Source organism: Megascapheus bottae, unplaced genomic scaffold (assembly GCF_031878675.1).
Source record: "Megascapheus bottae isolate mThoBot1 unplaced genomic scaffold, mThoBot2.hap1 HAP1_SCAFFOLD_40, whole genome shotgun sequence".
Lineage (NCBI taxonomy): Eukaryota > Metazoa > Chordata > Mammalia > Rodentia > Geomyidae > Megascapheus > Megascapheus bottae.
The window spans coordinates 2,430,016-2,445,238 of NW_028327715.1; the positions used below are offsets into that span (position 1 = coordinate 2,430,016).

Here is a 15,223-nt window from a genome sequence, read left to right on the forward strand (position 1 = left end):
AGATGGTTGTTTCTTTGTAGATTAGTTTTGAAATGATTCATTTCTTTGAGCTGTTGATACATTTTAGATATGAGGCCTTTGTCTGTTGCATGGTTAGTGAAGATCTTCTCCCACTCTGTAGGTTGTCTAGTTAATTTTCTAGCTATGTCCTTTGCCATACAGAAGCTCTGCAGTTTAACGCAGTCCTACTTATCTAGACATAGAGCTCCCCTATGATCCAGCAATTCCACTACTTGGCATCTGCCCAATCGTCCAGAAACAAGGACATACTAAAGTCACTAGCACAACGATGTTCATTGCAGCACTAGTTACCATAGCAAAGAATGGAACCAACCCAGATGCCCCTCAGTTGATGAGTGGATCAACAAGATGTGGTATTTATACACAATGGAATTCTATGCTGCTGTCAGGAAGAACAACATCGCCCCATTTGGAAGGAAATGGAAACACTTAGGAAAAAATCATATTAAGTGAAGTAAGTCAGACTCAAAGGAACATAGGCTCTATGGTGTCCCTCATTTGTCATAATCAGTAGAAACCTTGAGCTCCCCTAGTAGAGATATACAATAGAACAAAACCTAGATACATAAGCCCATGTTGTATGACACTAAATGAAAGGACCTCCAGGATATAGAAACAAAAGCCATATAATGAGTGATTGTTGTCCTTAATGTACTGTTATCTCTCATCTCTTTTGCTGTACCTTGGTTATCTCATATTGTTACAGTATTTCACCTTGTTATCTGATATATTGTATATACGTATATTAGGTTATTTGAAAACAGATAGGGAAGGGGGGAAAACAAGATAATGTTCCGGGGGGAGGGGAGGGAAATGGGGACCAAGACATGAGAAAGGGTATCAATGTATGTGAAGTGATGCACCTTCAATCTGGTGAATATAATGTAACCCTTCCATTAATTACAAAAAATATATGGGAAAAAAGAAATGATTGTATTACTGCATGCTATCATCCCATGATGGAATTCCAGTAGAAATAGACAGCTAGATAAACTACAGAATATATTGAAATACCTAGAAGTAGAACAAAACATTTTTGAACGGTTGGTTGATGGTTATTGGAGAAATATGGGGGGATATGTAATCAAGTCTAGAAGATACCTGACAATGTGCTTTGTTTTCATCCTGTAGCGATATCTTGTCTGACACCACAACAAAACGTGATGAACTTAACAACAATGAAGGGTATGTTCTGAACATATATGCACCACTCACCTAGGTATACTTATAGATATTAACATGAATGTAGGTACAGACACACATGTAAGTATAGTCAAAGAAAGGAAAGTGATTTAGATTAGAGAACTTTCTTGGAAGTATTGATGACAATACAGGATTTTTGATATTTTTCTAAGATGCATTGGATGTAATATCTGCAGCTACCTTTCTAAAACCTTAGCTGTCTTAAGAATAAATATCAAGAATTCTTCTTATTCCTAATCTATTGTAGTGGCCAAAGCCAATTCAGTGTTTTGATGGAAGCCCCAGCAGGGTAAGAAACTACTCTGCAGGTGCTCCATTATCTCCAGCTGGAGGATACAACACCACCATTGATCCTCCTCCTCCTACACCACCACCTCCTCCTCTTCCTCCTCCTCTTCCTCCTTCTTCTTCCTCTTTCTCTCTCTCTCTTTCCCTCCCTCCCTCCCTTCCTCCCTCCCTCCCCTCCTCACTCCCCTCCCTCCCTCCCCCCCTCTCTCTCTCCCTCCCTCCCTCCTTCCCTCCCCCCCTCTCTCTCTCCCTCCCTCCCTCCCCCCCCTCTCAGAATGAGAAAAGACTAGTCCTTAGGGAAGTTTTAATTTGAAATATGTTTTCCTATAATGGCTCACCTCCAAGGTGTATTTCAAGCCTTAAACTAAATTCTGCCCAACTACGTGTCAGATGTCTATATCAAGAGATGATGCTGAAGACACGAGAATCTTTTTGGACCCTTGTTTATCCCCGATGTATCTCATTTCATTGCTCTGGTAATTGGGTTGGCCAATATATAATGACTTGACTAGGTTTCCAGTTGTTCATGGAGAACTGACAGCTGAGGACAGGCCACTCATATCGTATGTGCTTTATTTAGTGGATGAAAAGTCTCTTACCATCAAGTCAGGGTTAGAATTTTATGTGAAAGGTAAATATTACACTAAAGATTCAAAACTTGGTGTATGGTATGTGTATGTTTGTTTCCTCATATATTCTGGATGTGAAGGTGAAAAACTCATGAAACATAAATGTAAATATTTTAGTTGTTTATTAAAAGCATTTCATTATAAAACTGGTGTAGAATATCCCTTTAAATTGATATTATACAGGACTTTGGTTTTGGTTAATCTTGTACAATGCATGCACTTTTGTTTGGATTTGCACCAAAGTTTCGGTTCCTAAGACCAACAGATTACTATTTTCCTAAAAAGGTAACAAAGCCATATGAAGAGAGACAAAATGTGACTGATTTTTTTTATTCACATTTTACAGCAACCACATGAAGAAAATTGCAAATAAAATTCTACTGTCTCTATCATTCAGGTGGGTAAGACTGTAGAAATACAAGCAATGAAGTATGTATATAAAATATAACATCAATATTTGAAGTGAAAAGAATCTAAGAAAGTCCAAACTGAGCAACAAGAGTTTCTACTGTTAAGATGTTGAAAAATAACCCGTGTGTGCCTTCATACTATAATCCAATTGATCTTGGAAAATTGTCTTAAGCTGGTCTTATAACTCAGAAAAAAATGGCATTTAAGCAAGTCTATGTAATGACATATGGCTATGTGTTTTTCTACTCATGAAAGTAAGTAAATATAAGTTGGGTGCTGGTGGCTCACATCTCTAATCCTTGCTGAAAGCTGAGGATTACCACTGGAAGCCAGCTTGGACAGGAAAGTTCTTGAGATTCTTATCTCAAATAAATGACCCAGAAAAAGCCAGAAGTGGCATTTTGGCTCAAGTGAGTTTGCTAGTCTTCAGCAAAAGCAGCTCAGGGACAGCACCTAGAGTACAAGGCTCAGGAATGGAAAAGGAAGAAGGAAAGACAGAAATACTGGAAGAATGAGAGGAGGGGTGTGAGGGAGAGGGAGAGGGAGATTGCGAGGGAGAGGCTGTGGGAGAGGGAGAGGGAGTGCAAGGAAGGAAGGAGGAAAGCAAGGAAGGAAGGGAAGTAGGAAAGAAGGAAAGAGGGAAAAGTATGGAGGGAGTGAGGAAAGAAGGAAAGCAAAAATAAAGGAAAGAGTAATAACGAAGTGTTAAACTTTTGGAAGTATAGGTTGTATTCTAATAACTCCCTTATTTATGTGATTCCTCCATTCTGGAAACACGTTCCTTAGGCTTCCACTCTACATATGAGAATAATTTTATACTGTGCCTTAGAGTACATAAAAATTAATAGTATTTTCATTTGAGTTTCAGTTTTAAAGACTTTGAAATCTTCTCAATTCATCATCATAACTACATAAACGATACAATCAACCAATGGGTAGTTCGTTTAAAATATGTGACAGAAAGGCTTCAAAGCACTTAGAGTTCAATTCCATAAATATGTATGGAATTGAATTCTTTTTCATGTGTACATAGCTACGCAAGGAGTACCCCCAAATAAATAATCATATACATGTTAAAATCCTCAATAAAAATCTTAGGATCCAAGTGGGCATTAATTGTTTTAGGGCCTCATGCTTCCTGGACAGGCATTTTACTGACTGAACTAGACTTCTAGCCCTTCCTACTTTCTTATTTCTGAGATAAGGTTTGGCCTTTTTCTCTGACTGGCCTGGACTTCAGTAGGAAGATTGAAGTTGCCTTACTGACCTGGCTGGGACAAGAGGCTCACATCATCACACCTAGCTTGTCTTGTTGAAGTGGGTTTGTGGAATTTCTTTGCTGGGGCTGGCCTTGACCTGGTATCCTCCTCAGTCTCATGAGTAGCTAATATCATAGCTATGAACCACCGCACACAGGCAGGTAGTCCTTCAAGCGCTTAAGTCAGTTATGCCTTCACTGAGCTTTAACTATTACAGTCTGACAAAGATTCAGATTGATGATTTTTTATGTGCTAAAAGAAACTGATAGATTCATCTTCAGAATTTATCAATATTTAAAGAGTTTATACTGACAGACTAGTCATTTCATTTCCATTTTTGTTCTAGCTTGCAGTTATTGTGTGGTTTCTACATACCCTCCAGTATACTGTTTAGGAGGGAATGTGGTTCACTATGCAGTGCTTCTATTGGATAAAAACTGAACAATGTTTTTGGATAGGAATGCACTAATTCTTCATACCATTGGCCACTATAATCTTAAATAATGTCTTTTTAGCATCTGACATATAGTTTTAGGAATTGTTGAAATGTGGTGCCAAACTCTCATTGTCTCTATTTATTTTAGGATTTTGGCAATACTACTGATTTTTGTCGATCTTGGTCTAATGGCAACAGATATTATAGTTACGACCAGCAAACTACATATTCCATTAGAGTATAGAACACTTTCCCTCGTGATTGCTATATTTTTCCTTTTGGATGTTGTTCTACAAGTATTTCTGAAAGGGTAAGTTTTATTCTCTCTGAAGTCTAAATCTGAAGAACCCTACTGAGACTGGCTACTCCACCAAGTAGCTCAGGCTCACTATTTCCCTTAACTGTGTGCTTGAAACTCCCATTTATCTCCTTGATTTACACAAAATAACATTTATTTGCCAGTCCTGGTGCTTGAACTCAGGGCCTGAGCACTGTCCTTGGACATTTCTCAAGGCTAAAGAACTACCACTTGAGCCACAGCACCACTCCCAGTGTTTTTCTATATATGTGGTGCCAAGGAATTGCACCAGGTTCTTGGTGCATGATAGCAAGCATTCTACTAGGACAAATGCCCAGCCAAATTTTTTTCAGGATACTAAATTAATTAGAAGATCAATCCAAACAAATGTGTGCCTCTTGAAAAGCATTTTGAAGCCAAGGCCCAAACCCAGATTTTCATTGAATAGCTTTAATTAGTTTTATATTGCTTGAGACACTCTCATGGAGTAGTTGAGAAAAGTCTTTGAACAGATAAAGCTTAAAGGGATTTACCAAAAGGGACCAGGTAATTAATATGTCAATGTGTATGTTAAGAAGGCGAAGTATGAGTGCCAGGAGTCTGTCCTCATGGTGGAATGCCTGCCAACCATGCAGAAAGACCCAAGTTCAATTCCTCGGTTCCACATATAGAAAAAGCCAGATGTGGTGCTGTGGCACAAGTAGTAAAGCTCTAACCTTGAGAAAGTCCAAGGACAGTGTTCAGGCCGAGTTGAAGCACCAGGACTTGAGAAAAAAAAAAGAAGATAAATCTGGGCCCAGTGTCTCATGACTGTAATCCTAGCTACTCAGGAAACTGAGATCTGTGAATCACAGTTCCAAGCCAGCCCAGGTGCTAAAGTCTGTGAGATTCCTATCTCCAGTTAACTACTAGAAAACCAGAAGTGTTTCTCTGGCTCAAGTGTTGCATGGTATCTTTGAGCTAAATAGCTCAGGGACAGTACCCGGTCCCAGAGTTCTGCCCCATGACTGTTAAAAATTAGAAGGAGAAGTATATACTTGAGGTCTATAGATCAATACTTTGATTCTGACTGGAATTTCAAGTAACGTTTGATAGTATGTGAAATACTAGATACTGCACTCTAAATAGTCCCGAGTTCATTGAAAGGAAAAGTTTCAATGAAAGCATCTGCAGGTGATGTGGAGATTGCTTATCTCATTAGTGAGATGTAGCAAGAAAGAAATAGATTGCTTCCCTTTCCTTCTTGCTGGTTTTCTGAAAAGTAGGATGGGTGAGGCAAGCCTTGGGGATGGGCTGCTGGGCGAGTCAGGCACTGGGTTTCCTAGCCTCCCTTTCTCCAAGTCATTTCAGAAGGCAGTGTATGTTCTTTCCTGAGGGCTTGTTCTCCTTCTTCTCTTGAGCAAAGCAGAGTTATTCACTGCCAGGTTAGTCTGATCCTGACAGACTGCCTCAGAGTGTGAAGATGCTTTTCCTGGAGGACTAGTGCTCACCTCTGCAGGAGTCAGTGGTGGAAAGGAGTCTGGTAGATGGATGTCAGTCTTTGTCCTTTTAAGGACACAGCAGTCCCTTGGGATTCCATTGTGGGTGCAAGGACAGATTATGAGTTCAGAAGCGCAGTTCATACCCATCTCATATGATACTCATATATTGATCTGGGGATAGTATGATGTACTGAAATTGTTGCTCAACAGAACTGTTGCATTTGTCTTCTTCCAACTCCACTGGAGAAGGCAGTGCATACCTCTTGTCCAATGGCTGGGGCAGATGGCTTATTCATTAAGCTTTGATTGTCATCAGGTATGCAAGTATGTAATAATACAAATTTACTACTTGAATACCTTCCACCAGTATTATGTTTTCTCTTTCCCAAATCCAGTCCATCCATTTCATAGAATCTATTACAATAACAATTTTAATGAAGTTGAGTCAAGTACTTTTTGCTCTAAAGATTTTCCTCTATCCTCTTAAAGAAGATAACCATTTTTTTTACTTTCTCTTACAGGAAAAAGCATTATTTTTCAGATTTCCTCAATATTACAGATGCTGCCATCACTATCATTATTTTATTTATGGACATCACATACATATTCTTTAATGCTACATTTTTTAAAGATATCCAAAGGTAGGAAGCCCATGACTTAACTGTCACACTTTTCTTTCATTTGTTCCTTAATTTGTACTTATTCTTGGCTTAAATTGTGTATATTGAACTGATTTCTGTTTAAGTTCTGAACCTGATACATTTTTTGAAAATAAAATATTAGGGAAGACGACATGGATTGAGTGGTAGAGGCCTACTTAGCAAGTGTAAGAACCTGATTTCAAGGGACTGTAACACAAAAATGGAAGAACAAATGAAGAGAAAATGATACATTTTCATACCCTTGAGATCTAAAAAAAGACAGCATTTAAGGCCAGTTAAAGGTGTCTTCACTAAAGTACTTCCATTGGATATAGGAACTGGAACATCATTTTGTAATCCCCCCTTGATGATCTACTAATCTGCTTTTCCTAATATTGCAAATGTATTGACTTGAACATGTATGAAGTTTCAGTGGCTCTAGTTATACTTCTCTAAAAAATAGCCGATGGAAACCAGGAAGTCACGTATATGGCAACCCAGATAATGGATTTTTGCAATGGCAGTTTGGTAAAACGAAGAATGTTAAGGCAAAGTTAAAGCAGTAAGGGATTACTAAGTAATATGTGTATGGGTGTGGCTGTCTGTCTGTATCTGTGTCTGTGTCTGCCTCTGTCTCTATCTCCCTTTCCCTAAATGAGATAGAAAAATACCAATGTACATTGGAGGGCTAATGTTAGGAGGCTTTTAGCTATATTCATTAGAAGTCAAAGAAATAGATTCTTTCTTACCAAAATTTCTGAGAGGTCCAGTGTGATCCCCAAGTAAATATTGCTTTGGCTAGGGTTTGGATCTGGAAAATAACCTCAGTCCATATGGTCCTTCAATGGGCAACCTCAACACCACTTGAGACCTTGGTAGCAAGACAACACTTGAGGTAGCAGCTACAGCAGCTGAATCAAGATGGATCGGAGTCAGAGTCGTGGTCATGGCCAGAGGTAGCAAGAAGGATGATAAGGACAAGAAAAGGAAATATGAAGCACCTGTACCAACTAGAGTGGAGAAATAGAAGAAGAAAATGAAGTGACCAGATGCTGCCAGCAAACTGCTACTGGTGACACCTTAAACTCAGTGTCGCTTGAAATAACTGAAGTTAGAGATAATTAAAGATTATCTTCTCATGGAAGAAGAATTTCTTAGAAATCAGGAACAAATGAAGCTATTAGAAGCAAAGCAAGAGGAGGAAAGATGAAAGGTGGATGACCTGGGGGGGACCCTGATGTCGGTAGGCACCTTGGAAGAGGATCACTGATGACATTTGTGCCATGGTGTCCACATCTGTGGGCTCTGAGCACTGTGTCATCATCCTTTCCATCCTGGACAAGAACCTGCTGGAACCAGGCTGCTCAGTCCTGCTCAACCACAAAGTGCATGCGGTGATAGGGATGCTAATGGATGACACGGTCCCCCTGGTCACAGTGATGAAGGTGGAGAGGCTCCCCAGGAGACATATGCAGATATGGGTGGCTTAGACAACCAAATCCAGTATATTAAGGAATCTGAGGAATTGCCGCTCACTCATCCTGAATATTATGAAGAGATTGGTATAAAACACCCATCATTCTCTATAGGCCACCTGGCACAGGTAAAACTGTTGGCTAAAGCAGTAGGAAATGAAACATTGGCCACTTTCTTGAGAGAGGTGGGCTCACAACTTATTCAAAAGCACCTAGGCAACGGGCCCCTACTTGTATGGGAATTGTTTCGAGTTGCAGAAGAACACGAACCATCCATTGTGTTTATTGATTAAATTGATGTCATTGGCACCAGAATGTAAGATTTGGACTCTGGAGGTGAGAGAGAAGTTCAGAGAACCATGTTGGTGCTGTTAAGCCACTTGAATCGTTTTGATTCAAGGGGGGATGTGAAAGTGATCATGGCCCCAAACCAGATAGAAACTTTGGATCCAGCACTGATCAGACCAGGCTGCATTGACAGAAAGATTGAGTTCCCCCTGCCAGATGAGAAAAAAAAATAAGCTCACCTTCTACATTCATAAAAGCATGACTGTCCTGGCAGACAACGTGACTCTAGATGACTTGATCAGGGCAAAGATGATCTCTCTGGGGCCAACAATAAGGCAATCTGTACGGAAGCTGGGCTGATGGCCTTGAGGGAACACAGAATTAAAGTAACAAATGTAGACCTCAAAAAATCTAAAGAAAACCTTGTTTATTAAAAACAAGAAGGCACACCTGAGGGGCTCTATCTCTAGGAACCACAACTGCCTCAGGAAAGTGATGGGAGTTTTCCTAGCTCTCCACTGGGAAGCCATTAGTGCCTGCCCAGTGGAAACCATGGGTCAGATGATTTTACTAAAAATTCCCCTTTGTTTTAGGAAATGTGGCTTGTAGGTCTCACATCTGGCAATCTCTGTTGTCTATGCTGTGCAGCACTCTGCTTCCCAATAAAGTGCGTTTTTTAGAAAGAAAGATAGAAAGGAAGAAATGAGGAAGGAAGGAAGGAAGGAAGGAAGGAAGGAAGGAAGGAAGGAAGGAGGAAAAGAAGAAAGAAAGAAAGAAAGAAAGAAAGAAAGAAAGAAAGAAAGAAAGAAAGAAAGAAAGAGAAAGAAAGAGAGAGAGAGAAAGAAAGAAAGAAAGAAAGAAGGAAAGAGAGAAAGAAAAGATGAAAGAAAGAAAGAAAGAAAGAAAGAAAGAAAGAAAGAAAGAAAGAAAGAAAGAAAGAAAGAACACATCAGCCTCTACCCTGGACGACTGAATTGGAAACTCTGGGATCTGTGAACCATGGTTGAAGCAGTTCTGCCAAATGAATCTTGTTGGACATGTCCACACCTTTGTGTTTCTGAATGGAGGAGAAACACCAGCCAGTATGGTTGGGAAGTATTGCAACCTGTTCCCTGCCTGATATGCATGTACTAGCTGTAGGGAGCCTCTGTTACTAAAAGGAATAACACCAATGTACAAACAATCAAAGTTCATTTGGGGGGAAGATGAAAACTAAAATAGTCTATAAATCTGAATGAACTCATTACTGTTTGTCCAGACAGTAATTTCTCAATCTCAGCATTACTGATATTTTGAGAAGATAGTTATTACTTGGGTAGGGAAGAGAGGACAAAAACATCCTATCATTCTTCCTAGATTCATATTTATTGTAGGGTGTTTAGCAGCAGTCCTAGATGTGATTAGCACCTGCATCCATTTGGTTGTGACCACCAAGTATGTCCATGTGTTACCCAGTGTCCTCTGGGATGAGGGGTATAGCTGACTGTTAGAGCACTAGAGCAGAACGTGGAGGCCATGGGGGTGGTGCAGAGCAATGTAACATATGTACACAGATTTAAACGTATGTATTGATGAACTCTTCTCTTTCTGAACTAAAAGTATGTATCTATAAATTTTTAGAATGATTGTATTCTTTCGGCTTCTGAGGCTGATAACACTTATGAGGATCTTTCACCTTGCAACTCAGAAAAGACATCTAGAAAAATTAATCAGAAGACTGGTAAGTGGGCAGGACATGTTTGCTTCCCATCCTGGTAAAAGTTTTAGGTAGCAATATCAAATTCTTTGTGGTTGACTTCTGTTTTACAGCTTCATCATTTTTGTTCCTCCCAGGTGTCTGGCAATAAGAGAGGTTATGCCAAGGATGGATTTGACCTAGATTTAACTTACATCACTGGTTTGTGAAACTTAACTGTTAATTGACTTCTCTTAATTATAGTACTGTTTTTTGAAACTTGTCATGTGATTGACTTATGTTTAATCCACATTTTCCTTTGAAGTAAGAATATTCCCTTTGATTTTCCCAAACTACAATGTTTTTTATCTAAGGCACATTGGTTTATGCTTTTTGTTTTTGATTTGTTACTACGTTGGCTTCTTTGGTGGTTCTGGGAAAAGAACTCAGTCTCTTGCTTGCTTGGGAGGCTCTACTACTTCTGCCACACCACTAGCACTTTTTATGTAATTGTTATTTTCAAGGTAGGCTCTTGCTTTCTGTCCCAGCTTTTCTGAGCTACAGTTCTTCTACTTGTATACCATTGTACCAAGCCATTTATTGAGATGAAGTCTTTCCATGTTCCTCAGATCTTTGCCTCCTGAATAGCTGATTTCCAAGATTGAGCCAAAAATGCCTAGCTTTTTTGCTTTCTCTCTCTTCGTTTTTGTTTCTCTTCTTTCTTCCTTTCTCTGTCTCGCTTACCTTCTCTTCTTTCTTCTTTCCTTCCTTCCTTTCCATACTCTCAAAGTATTTTTCTCAATGATTTCATAGGCTACTGTGTTATGGTAATATATTGGTAGATTACATCTGGGCACAGGTAATCTCATTCATTTCAAACCAAGACTCCCTGGTGGTTAGACAGTAAATACGATGCAATTTCAAGTGGCTCCATTAAAATTTCACTTATTATTTATTCAGTTTTGTTAGCTATCTAAGCATCCAAGAGAAAGAGACCTTAATCTTCTAAAATCCCAGAGAACAAGTTCATTATCCATGAGGTCAGGTTTGCTAAGGGAAGACGGCTTCAAACACTAAGTTCCTGTTGAGCCTAAGGATATTATGATATTGCATAACTTATTTATTTACTTTTGTATTGTATTGTCAGTCCTGGGGCTTGAACTCAGAACTTGATAACTGTCCTTGAGCTTCTTTTGCTCAAGGCTAGCACTTTACCAGTAGAGCCACACTGCCACTTCTGGTGTTTTCTCTTTATGTTGTCCTGAGGAATCCAACTCAGTGTTTTTGCATGCAAGTCAAACGCTCTGCCACAAAATCACCTCCCTAGACTTCTATTGCTTCATCTTAATGCATCATCTTGGTTATGTCACTATCATATCAACTCTTCTTGTACTCTGAGAAAAGAACCTGGATAGATGTACAAATAATTTTTGTTATTATTGTTGTTCCCATCTGTACTGACTTTCCTAATAGGGATTCTTTTGCTTTCCAGACCGTCTTGTCGCCATGTCATTTCCATCCTCTGGGATATATACATTCTATAGGAATCCAATGCAGGTAAGCATATTTGTGCAGCACAGAGTGAACTCTATAGACTCAAGAGCTTAGTGTTGACCCAGGCAAAGCAGTGTTCTACCATTTTATTCTTTCTGGTGAAAAATCATAAAAGCATGGTATCAACTTGCTTTTGTTTATGCAAAGCCCTGGAGGTCCTACTGATTAGTAAGAGCACCCATTTATTTATCTCAAGATAGAGTGCTTTGAACATTTGGATGGGGCTTAATGGAGTGGTTCCAATGATTAGGTACAGGACTGGCTACTTCACTGGGCTGATCTGGGCATCTCTGATCAGTTGCCGCTCCTCTGAGGACTGGCTAATCTGAATTGGCTTTTCTGATTGCCTCTCTGTTATTATGTCTCTTCTCCCAGGCAGCTAGATCTTGGGGACCATTGAGATGGCCTTAGGAACAGCAAGCAAATGAGTGTAATTACATTAAGACTAAGTCTTCAAGTGAGTGTGAGTGGCCTTGAATTCATTAGCTAAGACAAAAATGAATTACAAAAGCAGTCTGGATTCAAGGATCAGAAAATAGGCTCCATCACAGTATGAGAGGAATTGTGTCCCCATATGTAGTCTTTTAGGGAGAAGAAAGCCATGTCTAAAAATATATATGTTCTTTCACATAGATTCCCTGATAATTAAATAAGGGAAATCCCACTTTTGGCTCTGTAAGTGACTAACTTAATTTTAAGCCCCTTGAAGCTCCTTACTAAGAAAGTACATAAAATTTGGGGTTAGGGATATATGTATGTATGTATTCACATACAGGGAATTCCTGTAGTAATTCCTACTGTTTTTCCTTAATGAAATATAATTGGAGATCTGTGTATGGGTTCATATATAACGTATTTACATTCAGTGGTCAATGACAGGAAATGCTCTGATGGGTGATCACTCAGTGTGTGAACATCAATGAATGTACTTGAAGTAAGTTCCTGGAATCCTCAGCAGCTTCATCCCATAAGAGTACTGTTGTGTAAGCTGGGCATCAGTTATCCAAGCATAGCCTCAGGACTACAGGTCTCTTTCCCCACACAAGGCAAATAATAAATGCTCCACAACTCTTATGAGACAAGCAAGCAAGTCCTAGTAGGAGAGTGCTTTCCTAGTATGCATGAAGCCCTGGGTTCCATTCCTTGGGATCACATTCACAGAAAAAGCCAGAAGTGGTGCTGTAGCACAAGTGGTAGAGCCCTAGCCTTGAGAAAATCCAAGGAGAGTACCTGGCGCTGAATTCAAGCCCCAAGATGGGTAAAAAAAATAGTGTAAGAGAAAATGTAGAACCTCACTCATCAACAGAAAAATGCAGGTGGAAACCACAATGTGATAGCACTGCAACATTCCACAAGCATGAAAATTATTGAATAGTTAAGAGGTAACACATGCTAGTAAACTGTGGAGAAAGATGGCCCATGGCAAGATATTGATGATATCAATTAGCATAAACATTCAAGAAAACAGTGTGAAGATTCTCAAACAAATCACACTTCAATGATCTTGGGATCCAATCATACCTCGACTGGGTATTGATGCGACTTAAAGAGAACATTATGTGGCAGAGACATATGTACCCCTGGTTAAAAGCTCACTGCTCAGCAGTGAATAGCCAAGGGATGAAATTCACCTCTTAAGTTTCCATTCCAAGATGAATGTTGTGGCACCTCTACATGATAGTGCATTGTTTACTCCTGCAAACAACTGTCTTTGTCAATAACACAAAAGGAGAAGTGATATGTTAATCAAATAAGCCAAATGGCAAGTATGGAATATGTGAAATAAAAAAAACATTGATCTCAATGAATGTGAGCCTAGACTAGTGAATATCAGAAACTTGGGTGAGTCAGAAGGAGGAAGGTTTGGACAAAGGTTGATCAATGAGCAAGAGATTATAATGACATAAGAGGTAACTTTTCGCTGAGCTGTTACACAGTAGATTGATTACACACAACAGCATTGTGTTATATATTATTAAAGAAGAAAGGATTTTAAAGTTTCACTATGATGTTATCTAATGCTTGACATAATAGTTGTATTAAACCTGATTTATGTACATGTATGTATGTGTTTTTGTATGTGTATACGCATATACATGTGTGTGTCTCAAAATCTCATGTGATACTTAGTAATCTGCATGACATTTATTCTTCCGTATGTATCAATAAAGAACAATACGGTACCACATACCTAGAAAAAAGCCGGAAGTGGTGCTGAGGCTGAGGTGGTAGAGCTCTAGCCTTGAGAAAGTCCTAGGACAGTGCTTAGGTCCTGAGCTCAATCCCAGGACTGGCAAAAAACAACAACAACAAAAAAAACAATTGGTGTTTAACTGAAAAACCATCATTATGTAATGCATGCTTATATAAATAAACCTTTACTGATGCAGACTCCACATTGCCCTCATCTTACATTTGTCTGTTAACGCAATTATGTATGAGGTCATGCAATGAACACCACTAGCAAATTGTTGACTATGTTCTGGCATTTATAATCACTTTTTAAACACTGAAAGTGTTCTTTTGATTTTTGATTGCCATAGATCAGTTTTAATGTTTCTTGAGTTTCTCATAGAAGAATCATATGGTACGTCTTTTGTAACTGAGTTTCTACCAGCAAAAGAAATTCTAGTTTTGTGCCCTGATTGTTCTTTTAAAAATAGGATTAATATTTATGGATCTATGGAAAATGCACGCACAGAAAGTATAGTGTTATATACTGCTCCAAAGTGTCATGAAATGCATTATATTCTGCAAATCCATTTGGTAGAAAGGAAAACATGCAACTATGACAAAATAAAGCTGGAGGAAGAGATGTAAATTTGGCAGCTGGAAGTTTTTGAGTGGACATTTTATAGCTCATATGACTTTAAATATTTGAGTTTGAAAACAATGAGGGTAAACATTGTACTTTGTGTTGATCTGTACATCATAAACATAACACTGAACAAACTTAATTCCTGAGGAGGCTAATCAGGTCATATGTTCCTGCTTGTCCTTCAAAGGGAAGAAGGTTTCAGCATTGTATTTTGAACAACACTGAATATAGAAAGAAAAGGGTCAGAGTGCAGATGCGTGGAACACAGCCACAGTTACTGGAGAAACAAACACAGTGAGGAAGCATCAACAAGTCTGGCCACTTCTGTATGCAGTCAGACCATGTCCCTTTGCCCCTAAGTCAAGTAAAAGCTACTTTTGCTGGAAAATACAATGTGTTCTTGATCTTAGCCATGCTCTCTTGTAGTCACTTCATAGATATCTAGGGATCCAGGAAGAACAGGATTTATAAAACTGCAAAAGGCAGACTGCTTTCCAAACACAATGCCTTTTCTTGTCATCTTGAAGAGAAAAATCCAGAACTATAAACACTGGCCAGGCCTCCAGACACAAAGGCTAAGGGCAGGTCATTCAGACTGAGACTTGGACAGATTTAACATACCTACCTTAATGCCTCCAGCACCTTCCTGTTTAATCTGAGGGTCTATCTGGAGATAGACAAGGATTAGAAGGCATGAATGTTTGGCTGCTTTGTCCTTCAGAACAAGGGGGGAGCTAGTGTATACT

General features: G+C 39.1%; 2 protein-coding genes across 2 annotated transcripts in view; both read left to right on the forward strand.

Moving 5' to 3' along the window:
* Positions 1 to 1,158: 1,158 nt before the first annotated feature.
* LOC150039332 (phosphatidylinositol 3,4,5-trisphosphate 3-phosphatase TPTE2-like) lies at positions 1,159 to 10,272 on the forward strand. The gene is made up of 5 exons (XM_090327845.1): positions 1,159 to 1,206; positions 2,488 to 2,538; positions 4,396 to 4,557; positions 6,548 to 6,667; positions 10,051 to 10,272. The coding sequence occupies exons 2-5, from the start codon at positions 2,495 to 2,497 to the stop codon at positions 10,199 to 10,201; spliced, it is 477 nt and encodes a 158-aa protein (XP_090183971.1). The 5' UTR covers positions 1,159 to 1,206; positions 2,488 to 2,494; the 3' UTR covers positions 10,202 to 10,272.
* Positions 10,273 to 11,611: 1,339 nt separating this feature from the next.
* The window catches only part of LOC150039333 (phosphatidylinositol 3,4,5-trisphosphate 3-phosphatase TPTE2-like), a 32,445-nt gene continuing 28,833 nt past the window's right edge, over positions 11,612 to 15,223 (forward strand). Inside the window, exon 1 of the mRNA XM_090327825.1 lies at positions 11,612 to 11,662. Coding sequence (XP_090183951.1) covers positions 11,612 to 11,662 — 51 coding nt within the window. The remainder of the gene's footprint in view (positions 11,663 to 15,223) is intronic.

Coding starts and splice junctions, on each gene's coding strand:
- LOC150039332 (XM_090327845.1), top strand. CDS start 2,495: ATGAAGAAAATTGCAAATAAAATTCTACTGTCTCTATCATTCAG. Junction 2,539..4,395: donor CTACTGTCTCTATCATTCAG/GTGGGTAAGACT, acceptor TATTTATTTTAG/GATTTTGGCAATACTACTGA. Junction 6,668..10,050: donor TTTTTTAAAGATATCCAAAG/GTAGGAAGCCCA, acceptor ATAAATTTTTAG/AATGATTGTATTCTTTCGGC.